Source organism: Ictidomys tridecemlineatus, chromosome 5 (assembly GCF_052094955.1).
Source record: "Ictidomys tridecemlineatus isolate mIctTri1 chromosome 5, mIctTri1.hap1, whole genome shotgun sequence".
Taxonomy (NCBI): Eukaryota; Metazoa; Chordata; class Mammalia; order Rodentia; family Sciuridae; genus Ictidomys; species Ictidomys tridecemlineatus.
Window position 1 is genome coordinate 80,000,387 of NC_135481.1, and position 18,517 is coordinate 80,018,903.

General features: G+C 35.4%; 1 protein-coding gene and 1 long non-coding RNA gene across 5 annotated transcripts in view; both read left to right on the forward strand.

Moving 5' to 3' along the window:
* The window catches only part of Baz1a (bromodomain adjacent to zinc finger domain 1A), a 110,884-nt gene extending 108,985 nt beyond the window's left edge, over positions 1 to 1,899 (forward strand). For 3 of the 4 annotated variants that reach the window (XM_005322676.3, XM_005322674.3, XM_078050224.1), the window contains 2 exons: positions 190 to 277; positions 904 to 1,899. In XM_005322676.3, the coding sequence (XP_005322733.1) occupies positions 190 to 277; positions 904 to 1,100 (285 nt within the window). In that variant the 3' untranslated portion in view covers positions 1,101 to 1,899. Of the gene's footprint in view, positions 1 to 24; positions 96 to 189; positions 278 to 903 lie in introns of those variants that run through there. The other variant, XR_005729191.2, reaches the window with a different exon arrangement.
* LOC144377551 (uncharacterized) overlaps positions 1 to 18,517 on the forward strand; it is a 174,439-nt gene extending 155,922 nt beyond the window's left edge. Inside the window, exon 2 of the long non-coding RNA XR_013438546.1 lies at positions 18,337 to 18,517. This is a non-coding gene — a long non-coding RNA (uncharacterized LOC144377551). The remainder of the gene's footprint in view (positions 1 to 18,336) is intronic.

The window sequence follows — 18,517 nt, forward strand, 5'->3', positions numbered from 1 at the left end:
CTTTTCATAATAAATTGTTAACAGGCTTCTACATCATTATAATGACTGAAAACATTACATTATTTTAATGGAATAATAGTATTCAGAGATTAATAGTAAGTTGCTTTTTAAGTGCAAAACCTTTATGTATTTAACCACTATTTTCAATATATTTTTCTATGGAGTAATAATACTAGAATTATTTTACAGGTCCCAGACTACTATGACATCATTAAAAAGCCAATTGCCTTAAATATAATTCGTGAAAAAGTAAATAAATGTGAATATAAATTAGCATGTAAGTAATTTGTTTTCTTTTGATAATTATTTTTAAGAGTTAAGCTGTTCTTGTTTTGTTTTAAATTATGTGTGCTTATGCTGTTGTATAGATGACCTCCCAAGAGATCCTAGGATTCTTTTTTTTACTTTAGACACTTGTTTTTTTTTTTTTCAACCTTTTGTTTATTTACTTTTATGTGGTACTGAGGATCAAACCCAGTGCCTCACACGTGCTAGGCAAGTGCTCTTACCACTGAGGTATAACCCCAGCCCCTAGATCCCTAACAGTGCATATAGAGATAAAAGATGCACTAGGGTTGAATGAGTTAAAAAATATATATAATATATATTTTTTAATAAGATCAGATTATATAAAATTTATATAATCCGGTCTTATTAAAAGAGGGTCTTTATAATTTCATAATATATGTTAATTATATAATAACGGTTTCAATAAGAGTTTTATTTAAACAATTTTAAGCCCCAGGTTCCTTCTACCATTGATTTATAATTTTCTCTTTTTAAAGAAAAAAGTGGTTTTCTATTTTCTTAATGAATTTTTTAAGCATAATAAAAACAAAAATTGTATTTGCAATTTATGTACTTTTGTTCTAATCTTGTGGTTTTTTTCTTTTTCCTCTCTAGCTGAGTTTATTGATGATATCGAGTTAATGTTTTCAAACTGCTTTGAGTACAACCCTCGAAACACAAGTGAAGCAAAAGCTGGAAGTAGGCTTCAAGCATTTTTTCATATTCAGGCTCAAAAGCTTGGACTCCATGTCACACACAGTAATGTGGACCAACTTAGTACACCACCAGCTGCAAAAAAGTCACGAATCTAATTTTATCCTTCTAAAGGAGGTATTTGGGGAAAAACAAATTGTACATGAAAGTAGAACATTAAATCATGCTCTAAAGCAGACATATGTATAAAGCAATAACAACTGATTGACCACATCAAAGTGTGGTCTGCACTATAATCTCAATTTTAATATTAAGCACTCAGGAGAATGTAGGAAAGATTTTCTTTGCTACAGTTGTGTTCAGTGTCTAATAAGTTTGATAGATGTATTGGATACAGTACTGGTTTACAGAAGTTTTTGTACATTTTGAGATCATTCATGTGTCCAGATATCTTGGAAAATATTTTTTCATCTATGATTTATTTTGTCATTAATTATTTCTTAGAAGTTGTGGTATTAAGGGAGATTTATCTACACAGATAAGTCTTTTGCTATCGCACAGTTTAGAAAAATGTATACCCATCTTGAGAATTGTTTAATGAGCACATTCTTTCAACACTACACATGAATGAATCCAATTTTATATTCTTGAAGTACTGAACCAGTGCTGGCCGGAGGTATTAAGTCTGAGTTTATTAACTAGATATTTATTTAGCATTCAAAGTAATTTGTGAATTTGTTTTGTATTTATAAAATTTATACTTGGAAAATGTTCTTTAATTTTTTAAACATTTTACTGTTTTGTTTTATTTCTCTAACTTCCTTAATGATCAATCAAAAAAAGTATCATCCTCCCTTTTCCCTGACAGTTCTCTGAGTTTTACAGAACTGTATTATAAGTTTCTATGTTCAACTCTTTTTTTAAGTGTACAAATAAAATGATACATTTTTTCAACCATTCTGAATTTCTGGAATTTTTACAAATCAAAATTAGACTCTGCTTGATATATCCAGAATGTAGGAATCAACGTTTTGTTGTATCAGCATCTCTATAGCACTAATTTGCATCTTTTTATGTCCAAACCCTTGAGGAGTAAGATATCTCTCGTCAATAACAGTAACGTTCTATATACATGTTCTCATTAAAAGAAGGAAAGGCACCTACCTAGTTAAGAAGCACCCTGGAAATTTTAAGGTTGTGTGTATGTGTGTGTAGTGTGAATAACATAGGAGTCTCATTGTCTTTTCCCAAATGGAAAAGTCAAGAGTCTGGAGCTCTTTGGTAGGTAGGAGAATCTTCCCTCTGTTTTCTTATCTAAAAGCCTGGGGATAGTGTATTTCTTTCTTATTAGTTCGGTTTATTTGAAAAGTTACCCTTCTTCATTTAATTTCTTTCTCAAAGTTTATCAAATTTCTGTACTCTTTGCATGAACATGTTCTCATATCTGTGACTAATGGGAAATTTATAATCACTTCACGTGCCAATAATCAAATTTCTTAGAAAATACTTCAAACGTTTAAATATCAAGTAGACAATTCTGAAGATATGCTTACATTTTAATAGGAAGTAAATTATCTGATTACGGGCTGGGGATGTGGCTCAAGCGGTAGCGCGCTTGCCTGGCATGCGTGCGGCCCGGGTTCGATCCTCAGCACCACATACCAACAAAGATGTTGTGTCCGCCGAGAACTAAAAAATAAATATTAAAAAAATTCTCTCTCTCTCTCTCTCTCTCTCTCTCTCTCTCTCTCTCTCTCTCTCTCTCTCTCTCCTCTCTCACTCTCTCTTTAAAAAAAAAAAAAAAATCAAAGGGCTGGGAGTATAGCTCAGTGATAAAGCACCCTGGGTTCAATCCCCAGTACTTAAAAAAAAAAAAATTATCTGATTACTTAATATTCTTTTTAATATTAATAACAAGTAACTATTATATTTGCTTCTCTTCTAGAAAATTAAACTCTGAGAAGGAAACTTTCTGGGGCTGGAGTTGTAGCTCTGATAAAGCACTTGCCTCACAAGCTAGGCAGTGGGTTTGATCCTAGCACCACATAAAAACAAAGGCATTGCGTCTATATACAACATATATATCTTTAAAAAAGAAGGAAACATTTCTGACCAACTAATTGTGGAATTATTCTATCTGAAAGTCAGTCATAAAACTTGCAATTTATCTTACATGTAACATAAACATGACCCATGACCCCTCAAAAAAAATCAGCTATATTCATCTTTTACTTTTCTTTAGAATTTTTCTTTAAAGACAAAGGACTACATAATAGAATGGGTGGAATAAAAATATGATTGAGAAAACTTAAGTCCAGTATGGTGATGGGGTGATGGAGATATTTCAATCTCCTCTTAAGTTTTGTCTATAAGTTCAAATAAATTATATTTCTAAAAATACTTGATCTGTAACTGCAAAAGAGTGCCAAATGGAGAGAAGTTAATACATCTGATTATGTGTGTGGCCCTCTATGTGAAATGGTTTTTGTGTGTGTGTGTTAAATAAAATAATACTGTATGAATTTTGGTATTCTTTCCATTTGTTCAGATGAAGTCAAGAGGGGTTAAGACTCAGGTAGATTTTTTTTTTTTTAATACTTACCCTAGATCACAGAGTATACTATGGTATCTCCAGGAAGATAAGCAATATGTACATTTATTTTTGTGAAGAGCATAAAAGAGTGAGCCGAAAGGAAAACAATGTATATGTACAAGTACATTCATATCAGATAATAGTCTAGTGCACCTTTTTTGGAAAGATATTTGTTGTAAATAAATGAATAGTATATAGTCGTGTTCTTTTTGTGATTGTTGTTATTTTCCTTTTGGGGCAGTGGTTGGGCTCCTAGAGATTGAAACCAGAGCCCTGAGCATGCTAAAGCATACACTGTACCAATGAGCAATTTAGCAAGACCCTGTCTCAAAAAGGGCTAAGAAGATAGCTCAGTGGTTAAAGTGCCCCTGGTTCAATCCCCAGTAAAAAGAGAGGAAGGAAGAGACCTGGTATATAATTTTCCAGATTGCTTTCTTTTGCTAAATGGGATTTTGGCATATGAATCATTTTAAACAATGGTTTTGGCATAACATGTGGATGCCTATGTTCATTTATGCACTGTCCAATACTCCATTGCATCAAGACTTACCTCATGTAGAACACTTTTCTTAAATATCTCAGAATTAGACTTATTTAACCAGATATCTGATGGCATTTAGGTGGTAGAAAATTATAACTTCCTTGGGATATTTTGGTAACATAATTAACTCATACTTCATTAAATGGCAAGATTATAAAACTAGCAGACTGCTATAAGCTACATAATGTATCTAGATCAACAACTAAAAAAGTCATACAAAGATAAAAACTCAAAAACATGATAGATAAATCAAAATGAAATTCTAAAATTTTCAAATAACCTATGGAAAGACAGGAAAAAGAAAAAGGGGGAAAACAAAATAATATGGCAGTCTTTGGCCTCAACAGATAATAGTTATATGCAACATAAATGTTCTAAACATACCAATTTAAAAATAGGGGTTGGACTGGGCCTAGTAGCACATGCCTATAATCCCAGCAACTTAGGAGGCAGAGGCAGGAGAATACTAAATTCAAAGCCAGCCTCAGCAATTTTGTGTGGACCTAAGAAACTTAGTGGAACCCTGTTTCAAAATGAAAAGGGTTAGGGATGTGGCTCAATGGCTAAGCACCCTGGGTTCAATCCCTAGTCCCAAAAAATATAGAGATGATTTTAGTTAATAATGTATTAAAGGGCTGGGACTGTAGCTCAGTGGTAGAGCGCTTGCCTAGCAAATGTGAGGCACTGGGTTCAATCCTTAGCACTGGATAAAATAAATAAAGGCATTATGTCCATCTATAACTAAAAAAAAAAGTTTTAAGTAATGTTAATTAGATCAATTTATCCGTGAAGTGCTTGCCTGGTATATGTGAGGCACTGGGTTTGATCCTCAGCAATAGTATCGTGTCCATCTACAACTAAAAATACTTTTTAAAAATTAGTGTTAATTAGGGGATGAGGTTGTGGCTCAGTGGTAGAACGCTCACCTAGCACACCTGAGGCCCTGGGTTCCATCCTCAGCACCACATAAAAACAAAATAAAGATATTGTCCATCTATAGCTTAAAAAAAATTAAAGTAATGTGAATTAGATCAATTTAGCCATTCTACAGTGTATACATATTTTGCAACACCATGTTGTACAAAATAATACATGCAATTTTTTGTCAAAAAAATAATAATCTTTTAACTAGATTGACCAGGGACTCAGAGGAGTCACTTTTCTTTTGAGACAGCGTCCCACTAAGTTGAGAGGAGAAGGAAATGGAAGGTTGAAAAACCGAAGCATAGTGGATTTTTCAGGCAGTTAAATTAATACATATGATACTGTAATTATGGTTACATGACATTAACATTTGTTAAAGCCCATAGAATGTACATCACAAAAAGTGAATCCTAATGTAAACTATGGTCTTTAATTAATGATAATTTATCAATATTGGCTTATTAATTGTACCACACATAAAATTGAAGCACAGGGCTGGGGTTGTGGCTCAGTGGTAGAGTGCTTGCCTAGTATATGTTAGGCACTGGGCTCGATCCTCTGTACCACATACAAAATTAAATAAACAAAATAAAGGTATTGTGTCCATCTAAACTAAAAAAAAAAAAAATTGAAGCACAGTGGGCTGGGATTGTGGCTCAGTGGCAGAGTGCTTGCCTCATATGTATGAGGCACTGGGTTTGATCCTCAGCACCACATATAAATAAATAAAATGTCTTGTATTCATCTACAGTAGATTTTCAAAAATTTAAAAATTGAACCACAGTAATATAGAATGTTAGTAACAGAAATCTCAGAATGAGCCAGGATTTGGAAACTGCACTTACTGCTCAATTTTTATGTAAACTACAACTGCTCAGATAAAATCTGTTTTTAAAAAAAAGAAGAAGAGAACTGGAGGTGTGGCTCAGTGGTAGAGCACTTGCCTAGCATGCGCAAGGCCCTGGGTTTGATCCCTAGCTTGAGGCCATCCTGGGGAACATAGGCCCTGACCAAAAACATGACCCTATGATGTTCTGTCTACAAGAAACACTTCAGCCAGTGCAGTGGTGCGTGCCTGTAGTCCTAGCTACTTGAGAGGCTGAAGCAGTAGAATCACAAGTTCAAAGCTAGCCTCAGCAACTTAGCAAGACCCTGTCTCAAAAAATGGTCAGGGGTGTACCTGTGATAGAGCACTCCTGGGTTAAATCTTCACACATAAACAAACGAAGGAAAAACTCACTTCAAATTTCACTATACAGGCAGGTTGAATCAAAAATAATAGCACACAAACATTAATAAAAGAAAAATAGGAGTGGTTTTATTAATATAAAATGAAGTAGACTTAGAGCAAAGGAAATCTCCAGAGACAGAAATAGACATGATGATTAAAATATCAGCCAACCAAGAATGGTAATCCTAAATATGCATTCATGGAGAGCTGCAAAACTTGGCAGAACTAAAAAGAAAAATAGACAAGTCTACAATTATAGGTAGAGACTTCAGTGCCCCTCTCAATTAATAGAACAACCTTGCAGAAAATCATCAGGGATATAGAAGAACTAACACCACCATCAACCAATAGGATTTAGAAGTTTATAGAACACTCTACTCAACAATAGAATATACATTTTTTTCAAGTAGCCACTGAACATAAACCAAGGTAGAACATATGCTGCGCCATAAAACAAACCTCAACAAATTGAAAAGAATTGAAATTATGTAGAGTATAATCTGTGACAACAGAATCATGCTAAGAAAGCACTGTATCACTGAGCTACATCCCCAGCCAAACAATGAAATCAAACTAGAAATAAATAATGAAAACATAATAGGAAAAATCCAAATACTTGAAAACTAAACACTACTAAATAACCCATGATCAAAGAAGAAATATCAAAAGAAAAAATACACTCAGGAAGTAAAATATACATTAAACAGAAGGCAAATGAAAAAAAAAATCTTAAGCTAATTACCTCTTTCCCTAGTATTCTTTCACCACTCAGCTTTTTTCTCTGTAAAGTCTAGGAGATATTCTGCAAAGTATTGTATTTGTTTTCCTGGGTGGCATAACAATAATGTTACTTAGGACAAAGATAAAGGGCCCACCAGTCCAGACCTTTTCTTGACAATTTCTTAAAGGGAAACAGATAAACCAAAAATCAAAAGAGTATGTGGAAATCCATAGAAGGCAAAAGATCTGTATGAGTCATTGGACTCACTATGAATAATTTGGCTACATCTGGTAGAATAAGAAAAAGCTTGTTGAGTTCACATGTGTTAGAAATTCTAGCAGATCAAAGACTCAGCTTGAACTCTTTCCAAGTATAGCCAAAAACATCTGCCATTCCCTGCCCAAAATTCAGAAGTTCAGTATCTAACTATGCCTGTTACTTTGAAGGTAGAAATTCCAAAGGCAGAATCTTTTAAACTTATTTTTTAATGTACAAAAAAATGTATACATACATAATGTTTTGAAATGTGATACATTGTGGAATGGCTAAATCAAGATAGTTAAACATATGCATGAACTCACGAACTCACATACTTTTTTTTTAAGGAAACACTTTAAAGCTACTTTGATTTTTGAGAATACAATTCAATATTATTAACTTAGTCACCATGTTGTACAATTAGATCTCTTGTACTTATTATTCTAACTGAAATTGTGTATCCTTTGACCAGCATCTCTCTAACACCTGCTAGCTAACTCCCAAATCACTGAGAACCATCATTCTGCCCGATGCTTCCATGAGTTTGAGTTTTTTAGATTCCGTATATGTGATACCGTGTGGTATTTATATTTCTGTGCCTAGCCTATTTCACCTAACATAATGTCCTCCAGGTTCATCATTTATTGCAAATGACAGAATTGTCTTCTTTTTTTAAGGCTGAATAGTTATATCTTTATCTCACATTTTCTTTATCCATTTGTCAGTTGATGAACACATATATTGATTCCATATCTTGGCTATGGTGAATGATGCTGTGATGAACATGGGAGTGCAGATGTCTTCAACATACTGATTTCATTTCCTTTGGATATATAATGGTATGACTGAATCATATGGTAGTTACATTTTTAATTCTTTGAGAAACTTCCATACTGTTTTCCCTAGTGGTTATTTTTTTTTTAAAGGCGTAATCTTGAAGAGCTAACTCAATAAGATGAAGGCTTTAACAAAAAAACAATTTACTTATGGCTGGGGGTATAGTTCAATGGTAGAAATTTTGCCTAGCATGCATAAGCCCCTGGTTAGACATCCAGCACCATGGGGTATAAGGGATGGAATCCTGCCTAAATTATGAAAATGAAGAGCCGTAAGGGGGGAAAAAAAAGGGTGGGAATAAATTTAGGGCTGAAATGGTGCCCAGAGGAAAAAATTATCCTTTAATTAATAAAACCACTTATCAGTGCCAGTACCCACCCTGAGCAAAGGGTTGAATGGCTGGAATTTCATTTCAGGTAATCACATATTATGACTATTAGAATAGATTTAGATGCATTAAAAAAAAAAAAAGTTCAAGTTGGGCGTGGTGGTGCACCATTCCTAGTGGCTTGGGAAGCTGAGACAGGAGGATTGCAAGTTCAAAGTTAGCTCAAAAACTTAGCAAGGCCCTGAGCTATTTAGCAAGACCCTGTCTCAAAATTTTTTTTAAAAAGGTGAGGGGGGGGGCTGGGGAGGGCTGGGTTTGTAGCTCAGTGGCAGCACACTTGCCTGGCACATGTGGGGCACTGGGGTGGATCCTCAGGCACCACATAAATAAAGATATTGTGTTCATCTACAACTAAAAAAAAAAGTGGTTTTTTTTTTTTTTTAAGAGCTTGGGATGTTGCCCAATAGTTGAGCATTCCTAAGTTCAATTCCTAGTACCAAAAAAAAAAGCAAAGCAGTTCAAGCAAAGTAAGAGTAGCTTGAATAAGAGAAATTTTCCCATCACATACAAGTCCACAGGAAGGCTATCCAGGACTAGTAAGGTAGCTCCACAGCCATTAGAGATCCAGGCTTCTCCATCTTTTTGCTCTATCATGCCATACTCTAGCCTTTATTCTCAAGGCCACCTGCTGGTCCAAGAGAGTGGTGACACTCTACTCCCCAAGTCCATGACACAAGCCAAAAGAAGAAAAGGCAGAAAGGTGGAGAACAAATCTATCAGATGAGTCAGCTCCTTTTAAGCAGCCTTCTGCAAGTTTATTAATTCTTGTAGAATTAGTCCTATGGCCACACATTTTGTCAGAGAGGCTGGAAAATTCAGTCTTTTAGCTAAGGGTATAACCTCCAAATAAAAGGGAGACTATATATTCTTTATTAAACCAGAAAAGGAAAATAGACAATCAACTTTAAGTTGGATAAAAATTCCAAGTGAGATTAGAAAAGGAGGCAGCTTTGTAGGTCTCATCTACCCAGTATTGTTCCATCCTTTCCAATGTTAACTGTATACAGAACTAACAGAGAAGAGGTAGATCCTTCCCCTCTCCACCCTTTTGAAGGCAGAGTCAATGGGAGGAAAAATTATTTTAAAGCCATTTAAAGCACCTTCTGCTTTGGTTCTTGATTGTTTTCAAAGATGAAAACAATATGTTAGGGAGAAAAACATTAGAGCCCTTAATTATAATTTTGAATTTGAAGCCTATGACACTGAGAAACTGAAAAAGTGAACAAAAGTAAAAATCACTTTAGGTAAAATATCTGAATTTTTAAATTATCATTTTACTAAGAAATAAATCTTCCATGACACTCTCCCTGTTTCAAAAACTTTTTATAGTGTGATGTAACATTTGGATTAAAACCTCAAAATTATTACCAGTAGAGGCTCCCAAATTGTCTCCATTCAAGTTGCCCTTAGTAGGTCACTAGGAAGGGACTGTTAATTCACAAGAAATAAACAATTCTGTATATTAAGCAGTTAGATCCACCAACTTAATAAATATTCATGTCCTAACAGCTTAGTGCCTGCTGGGCACTGTGTTACTTCTCAAACTTTGAAATGGGGTGGGACTCAACCTCCACCATCATTTCCTGCTCCATCCTGATTTACCTGAGATTGCCTTTTATCACAAAGGATGGAAAAACCCCTTGTAGGATTTGAAGTGTAAACTAGCTCCAGATAATAGTTCCCATGGTGTCAGCAGATGTCGCTGTGTTTCTCTTCAAATTTAAAAATATTCAAGGCTCCCAGGAGGGTTGGCTGGGGCACCCCAGGGAGTTCCAGAGCACGGAGGGGACATGCTTTATATGGCTTGCATTAACTACCCCATGACCTTTTCTTTAGTCTCATCCTTCTCTCCCTGTTCAATACACTCTATTTCCATTGGCCTTTTTTCACAAAAGAGCCACACTCCTCCTTAGCTCAGTCTTTTAATTTTATTTATATATATATATGATTTCCCGCCCCCCCCCCTCCCCCGTGCTGTTGACTTTGTTTAGAGGACTTTTCAACTGTAGAAATATCCCATGCGTTCCCTAGTCTGGAACTGCTACTAAGATGATAAGTTCCATGAATGAGGGACCATGTGTATTTTGTTTTTACTGCCTCAGCCTCCCAAATCCTGAATTACTGGCACCACACCAGTTTTCACCACACCTGATTTAAAAACAAATTCAAGGGAAAGAATAGTCTTTGGTGGGGAGAGTGGAGAATAGAAGTTCATTGGATTAGACAAAGCGAAATGAAGGGAAGGGCAGCTGAATGCCCTTCCTATGTTCATATATACACACAACCAGTAAAACTGCACAATCATATACAACCATGAGAATGGGATCTTAATTAGAATAAATTATACTCCATATATATATAATATGTCAAAATATACTTTACTGTCATGTATATCTAAAATAATAATGATAAAAAGAATATTTTTTTCGACAAATAGGGCTGGGACAACTGAATATTCACATGCAAAAGAGTGAAGTTGGACCATTGCCTCATCATATTAAAAAAATTAACTCGGTTGGGGTTGTGGCTCAGCAGTAGAGCTCTCACTTAGCATGGGCAATGCCATGGGTTTGATCTTCAGCATCACATAAAAATAAATAAGTAAAATAAAGGTATTGTGTCCAACTACAACCAAAATTTTTTTTTAAAAAAATTAACTCACAATAGAACATATGAGGACTAGAGATATAGCTCAGTAGTCGAGCACATGCTTATCATATACAAGGCTCTGGTTTCAATATTCACCAAAACCAAAACCAAAACCCAAACATAACAAAAAAAAACATAAACATAAGAGTTACAACTATAAACCTCTTAAAAACACCTTAGATTAGGCAATGTTTTCTTAGACATAACACCAAAAGCATGAACAACAAAATAAAAACTAGGAAACTAAACATCAAAATTCAAAACTTTTGTTCTTCAAATGACACTATCGAGACAATAAAAAGCCCCTAAAATGGGATAATATTTTTGCAAATCATATATCTGAAAAGGGAATCGCATCCTGAATACATAAAGAACTCCTTACAACTCAATAAAAAAGACAAATAATGTAATATAAAAATGGACTTGGGGGAGGGGAGGGGAGGGGGGATAGTAGGGGATAGGAAAGGTAGCAGAATACAACAGTCACTAATATGCCATTATGTAAAAATGTGAGTATGTAACAGAAGTGAGTCTGCAATATGTATTTGGGGAGTTCAAAACCCAATTGAGTCAAATGTATGAAAGATGATATATCATGAGCTCTGTAATGTTTTGAACAATCAATTAAAAAAATGGAAAAAAAAATGGACTTGGGACTTGATCAGACATTTTTCCAAAGGAAACACAATAAGCAAATGAAAAGATGCTCAATATCAGGGGCCACTAGGGAAATTTAAAACAAAACCACAGTGAGATACCACTTCATAGCCACTTGAGTAATTAAAATAAAAACACAAAAATTAGTGTTGGTAAAAAATGTGGAGAAAATATACATGTATGATTATACCACTGGTGTGACTCTCCACTATGTACAGAGGAATGAGAAGTTGTGCTCCATTTGTGTACGATGTGCCAAAATACATTCTACTGTTATGTATAACTAATTAGAACAAATTTTGAAAATTAAAAAAAAAAAGATCTTAACTAAAAAAAATGTGGAGAATTGGAATCCTCACACATTGTGGTTAGAATTATAAGATGGCACAGATACCTTGAAAAACAGTTTGACAGCTCTCCAAAATATTAAACATAAAGTTATCATATTACCTAATAAGTCCACTCCTAGGTACATATCTAAAAGAAATAAAAATATGTGCTGGTACAAAGATTTGTACATAAATGTTCACAACACCATTATTCATAATAGTCCAAAAGTGCAAACTGAAATGTCTCTCAACCAATCAACAGATAAAGGAAATATATTTCTATGCAACAGAATATGACTTGGCTATAAAAAGGAATGAAGTAGTAATACATGCTACAATCCTGAATGAACTTTGAAAATGTTATTCAAACTAAAGCCAATCACAAAATACCACATATTATTACAATTCCATTCCTGTGAAACATCCTGAACAAGGAAATCTACAGAGATAATAAAGTAATAGTTTTCAAGGGAAGAAAGAATGTGGAGTGACTGCTCATGGGTATGAGGTTTTCTTTTTGAGGTTATGAAATGTTCTAAAAGTAGATAGTGGTTTCGTAACTGTGAATATATTAAAAACATTGAACGGGTGAATTCCAAGATCATTTAATATCTCATTATAGCTACTATTTCAAAAATACATGTGAAAAAAAAATCTTATCTACCTTATCACCTATAGAATAAAGTTCTAATTACAGGATTGCCTACAAGTCTCAGAAGACCTTGTACTTCCTACCATTCTTTTTTTTTTTTTTTTAAAGAGAGAGTGAGAGAGGAGAGAGAGAGAATTATTTTTAATATTTATTTTTTAATTCTCGGCGGACACAACATCTTTGTTGGTATGTGGTGCTGAGGATCGAACCTGAGCCGCACGCATGCCAGGCGAGCGCACTGCCGCTTGAGCCACATCCCCAGCCCCCTACCATTCTTTTATTCCCTACCAATTCCAGAGGCTCCAGCAAACTGCTTGGGATTTCTTGTGCTTTTTTCATGTGCTATGACTTTGTGCATTCAGTTTCTTTCCCTCTTCCCATTTGTCCCTAAGATCCAACTTACTCCTTGTGCTCACAAGACATCCTATGCATATGCCAGTAGCATGCAAGTGATTGTTTCATAAACATCAGTTTCCTTGCAATGTTTTACAGGGCTTTTTGTGTGTGTATGTGTGTGTGTGGTGCTAGGGATTGAACCCAGGGCCTTGTGCACACGAGGCAAGCACTCTAACAACTGAGCTATATCCCCAGCCAGGGATGACTTTCTTCAAGGGAGGGAACAGTTTTTATCTTTGAATCCCTTGCCTTAGGAGAGGTACTTAATACATGCAATAAAGAAATGATGGGCCTGGCGTTGTGGCTCAGTGGCAGAGCACTTGCCTAGCATGTGTGAGGCACTGGGTTCAATTCTCAGCACTGCATATAAAAAAAAATAAAGGTCCATTGACAACTAACAAATTATTTAAAAAAAAAGAAATGAATGAGTAGAATTAATAAACTCACTTCATTCTTGAATTAGTTTTTTTGATCTCCTACTCTTATTCATGTGTATTAATACCGTTTTCATCTTATGATTTTCAAGTTATTATGACTTTCTGTTTATGGTTTAAAAATCTACAACTTTCCAACCTCTTATGAATTTGGATATAAGGTGTCCCCCAAAAGCTCCTATGTTAATGTAGAAATATTCAGAGGTGAATAATTGATTTATGACAACTGTAATCTAATCAGTACATCCTAGTTTGAATGGACTGACTAGGTGATAACTGAAGACAGGTAGGGTATGGCTGAGTACGTCACTGGGGGGTGTGTCCTGGAAAGGTGAATCTTCCCTATGGCCCCTTCCCCTCTTCCCTGTCTCTACTTCCTGGCTTATGAAGTGAGCTCTTCAACCACACCCTTCTGCAATGATATGCTGCCTCATCTTGGGCCCAAAGCAATAGAGTTGGTCCACCATGTACTAAACTTCTGAACCATGAATCAAAATAAACTTTACCTCCTCTACGTTGTCCTTGTTAGGTATTTTGGTCATAGAGACACAAAGCTGACTAACATACAAGCCCTAGTAGGTAGGTGATAAATATATCAAGTGACCAACAGAAAGGAGAACTAAAAATACTCCCAGAGCCTGTCTCTATACTACAGATTTTACATACACAAATATACCTTGCTAAGGTGAAGCCAGAGCATTCTTCTCCAACATCCATTCTCTACCTATCTTTCAGAGCATGTACATCTTGCTTTCTCTTAATAAAATCAATGTGTCTCAAAAAAAAAAAAAAACAATTCTACAACTTTTGAGCCAAGCATGGTGGTGCACATCTGTATTCCCAGCACTTGGGAAGCTGAAGCAGGAGGAGCATTTGAACACAGCCTAAGTAACATAGCAAGACTCTGTTAAAAAAAAATAATGATAATCTGAATTTATTTTAATATTTATTTTTTAGTTGTAGTTAGACACAATATATTTTATTTATTTATTTTTATGTGGTGCTGAGGATTGAACCCGGGGCCTCGCACGTGTTAGGTGAACACTCTGCCTATGAGCCACAGCCCCAGCTCCTGAATTTATTTTAATAAAGTAAGCTAAACAAAAGATTGCTATCACATAAGTTACTAGGTGTAGTACACACCTATAATTCCAGTAACTTGGGAGGCTGAGGAAAGAGGATCACAAGTTTGAGGCCAGCCTGGACAATTTAGCAAGACTTGTTTCAAAAAAGGAGTGTGTGTCAAGGTGTGAGGTGAGGATGTATCTCAGTGGTAGAGCACCCCTAGAATCAATCCCCAGTACTTCAAAAAAAAAAAAAAAAAAGAAAGAAAGAAAGAAAAGAAAAAGAAAAACTAGTAATATTATTTTTAAGATAATGTTTCTGTATGATTTTTTACTATCACAATTCAATTATAATCAATGCATTATTAATGTAGTGACTGGGGCTTTATAAATAACTGTTGTTTGAATTTAACAGATTACATCTGTGAATCAACAAATGAAAACTGGTATGTATTCATACCAGCTACTGAAATTGGTATTCATAGAGTTTGATATCATTTTTAACTATATCACAATTTACTACATTTCTCTACTGCTACCTCATTACCTCTTCATGTGACACAGACTGCTAAGTTCCTTTATTGCTAGCTGTCTTCTAAATTAGAAAGAATTGAGGTGTGTAAGATCCCAAGTGAGTTGTATGGATCAGAGGGTGAGTCATGGAGATCAGACTCCCACAGATACATCACACTGGGTTTATTTTCTAGTTATAAGTTCAAATTCAGATGTAGAACCTGAATGAACTTTGAAAATGTTATTCAAATGAAAGCCAGTCACAAAAGACCACATATTATACAATTCCATTCCTGTGAAATGTCCTGAACAAGGAAATTCAGATGTAGAAGCTTCCTCATCAAGCCAGGCTTGGGGTAGGAAGGATATCAGAGTTAAGGAGGCATGGGAGTAGAAGGGAGCACTTTTGTGCTTACACTTGTCTCTGTCAGAAAGAGACAAGTGTGAGCTGAGAGTGTGATTGTCTCTTGACAGGGAGTGGGGCTCAAACAATGTAGTGGCTGAAGCTTCATAAATAATTGGTGTTTGAAACAAAAATAGTTTTCCATATTCATCATTTTTTGTAGGTTTTAAAAAATGATTTTTAAACTTTCACATGCCACAGAACTCCCATTTAGATTGTTTCTTGAAAGAATCCTTTAGAGAGTGTTTGTTGCTCTCATTTCCTAAGAAGTCTTGAGTAAACAGAAGTTTAGTTGAACCTTCAGAATCAATGAGGATGGGGACTGTGTCATGTCTATTGTCAATGAGTTGGTAAAATCAGCACTTTCATGAATACTGCATGTTTTTACTTATATGTGGAGTTTTAAAAAGTTGATCTCATAGAAGAATAGGGTAGAATCGTGGTTACCAGAGTCTGGAAAAGGGGTAGGAGGGGAGAGAGGATGGTTAACAGGTACAGCATTGCAGATGGGTAAGAATAATTTCTAATGTTCTATAGCAAAGTAAGGAAACTATGGTTGACAATTATATATTTCAAAATAGCTAGAATTTGGGATGTTCCTAGCAAAGAGAAATAATAAATGTTAGACCTGATGGATGTGCCAATTACCCTGATAATTATACATTGTAAACATGCACTGAAACATCACACTGGATCCCGTTAATATATACAATTATTATGTGTTGATTAATATTTTTAAAAAATATATATCTTAAAAATAAGTGCATTCCTTCACAGAAGAAAAATATGATCAGTCAACAAATATATGAAAAAAATATTCAACATCTCTAGCAATTAGAGAAATGCAAATTAAAACTACACTGAGATTTCACCTCATTCCAGTCAGAATGGCAATTATCAAGAATACATGTAACAATAAATATTAGTGAGGATGTAGAGGAAAAGTTTCACTCATACATTGCTGGTAGGGTTTCAAATTCGTGCAACCACTCTGAAAAGCAGTATAAAGACTCCTTGGAAAACTTGGAACGGAACCACATTTGATCCAGTTATCCCACTCCTCACCATATACCCAAAAGACTTAAAATCAGTATACTGTAGTGACCTGGCCACATCAATGTTTATAGCAGCTCAATTTACAATAGCTAAGCTATGGAACCAGCCTACGTGTCCTTCAACAAATGAATGGATAAAGAAAATGTGATATATATAAAAATGAAATATTACTCAGCCATAAAGAAGAATGAAATTATGGCATTTGCCAGTAAATAGATGAAACTGGAAACTATTATGCTAAGTGAAATACTCCAATCCCCAAAAAACCAAAGGCCAAATGTTCTCTCTGATATGCAGATGCTAACACACACAAAAGGGGGAAGGAAGAATAGAAGTTCATTGGATTAGACAAAAGGGAATGAAGGGAAGGGAGGTAGGATGGGAATAGGAAAATTAGTAGAATGAATCAGACACAATTTTCCTATGTTCATATATGAATACATGACCAGTGAAACTTCACATCGTGTACAAACACAAGAATGAGCTCCTAATTACAATAAGTTATATGTATGTACAATATATACACTCTACTGTCATGTATATCCAAAAAGAACAAATCAAAAAATCAGTGCATTCACCTTCATTCTGCATCCAGGATCCTTAAATCTGAGCTGGACACGAGGTTTACATAATTATTATCACTTGATCTCTCCATATTTTGAGAGGGAGGAGGTAATATCATCCCCATTTTACACATGAGAAAATTGATCCTTATAACAGTAAAGTCAATGGCCTGACATCATACCACCACAGTCAGAACTGAGATCCCTTTCGGAGGTTACTCTCAGTTCCTAATAGTTGTTTGTTGCCATTCATGTGTGGTCCAGTAAATGGGTAATCATAGCTCAGATGTGTGCTCTAGTACAGGATTGTTCAAGGTTCTTCTGTCTCACCTGCTAATTGTTTGCTTGGGCTTGAAATTGTGAAGAGAACAGGTACACTGTGGTAGGCAGAGTAATAGCCTTCCAAAGATGTTCCTATCCTAAGCCCAGAACCTGTGAATATGTTCCCTTACACAACAAAATGGACTTCATAGACATGATCAAGTTAAGGCTCTTACAAAGAAATTCTTTACCAAACTACCACACAGGGTCCAAAGAATTCATAATGTTCTTTATAAATGAAAAGGAGAGGGCTGGGGCTGTGGCTCAGTGGTAGAGCACTTGCCCAACACATGTGAGGCCCTGGGTTCAATCCTCAGCACCACATAAAAATAAATAAATAAAATAAAGGTATTGTGTCCATCTATAACTAAAAAATATTTTAAAAAATAAATGAAAAGGAGAAAGAATCAGAGGAGGTGCAATGATTCAAGCAGAGGTCATAGTGATGGGATCGCTGGCTGTGACACAAACCAAGGAATGTGGGAGACCTCTAAAAACTTAAAATAACAAAGAAACAGATTCTTCCCTACGGCCTCAAAAAGCAATTAAGCCTACTGGTGTGGTGGTGCACACCTTTAATCCCAGTTGCTCAGAAGGCTGAAGCAGGAGGATGAAGAGTTCAAAGCCAGCCTCAGCAATTTAGCAATTGCTAAGTTGCCCTAAGCAACTATTTGAGACCCTGTCTCTAAATAAAATACAAAAGTGGGTGGGGCATGGACTGGGGCTGTAGCTCAGTAGCTCACTGGTAGAGTATTTATTTGTCTTGCAGGTGTGAGGCACTGGGTTCCATCCTCAGCAGCACATAAAAATAAATAAGTAAAATAAAGGTATTGTGTCCATCTACAACTAAAAAATAAATAAAAGGGGCTGGGGATGTGGCTCAAGCGGTAGCGCGCTCGCCTGGCATGCGTGCGGCCCGGGTTCGATCCTCAGCACCACATACCAACAAAGATGTTGTGTCCGCCAAGAACTAAAAAATAAATATTAAAAAAAATTCTCTCTCTCTCTCTCTCTCTCTCTCTCTCTCTCTCTCTCTCTCTCTCTC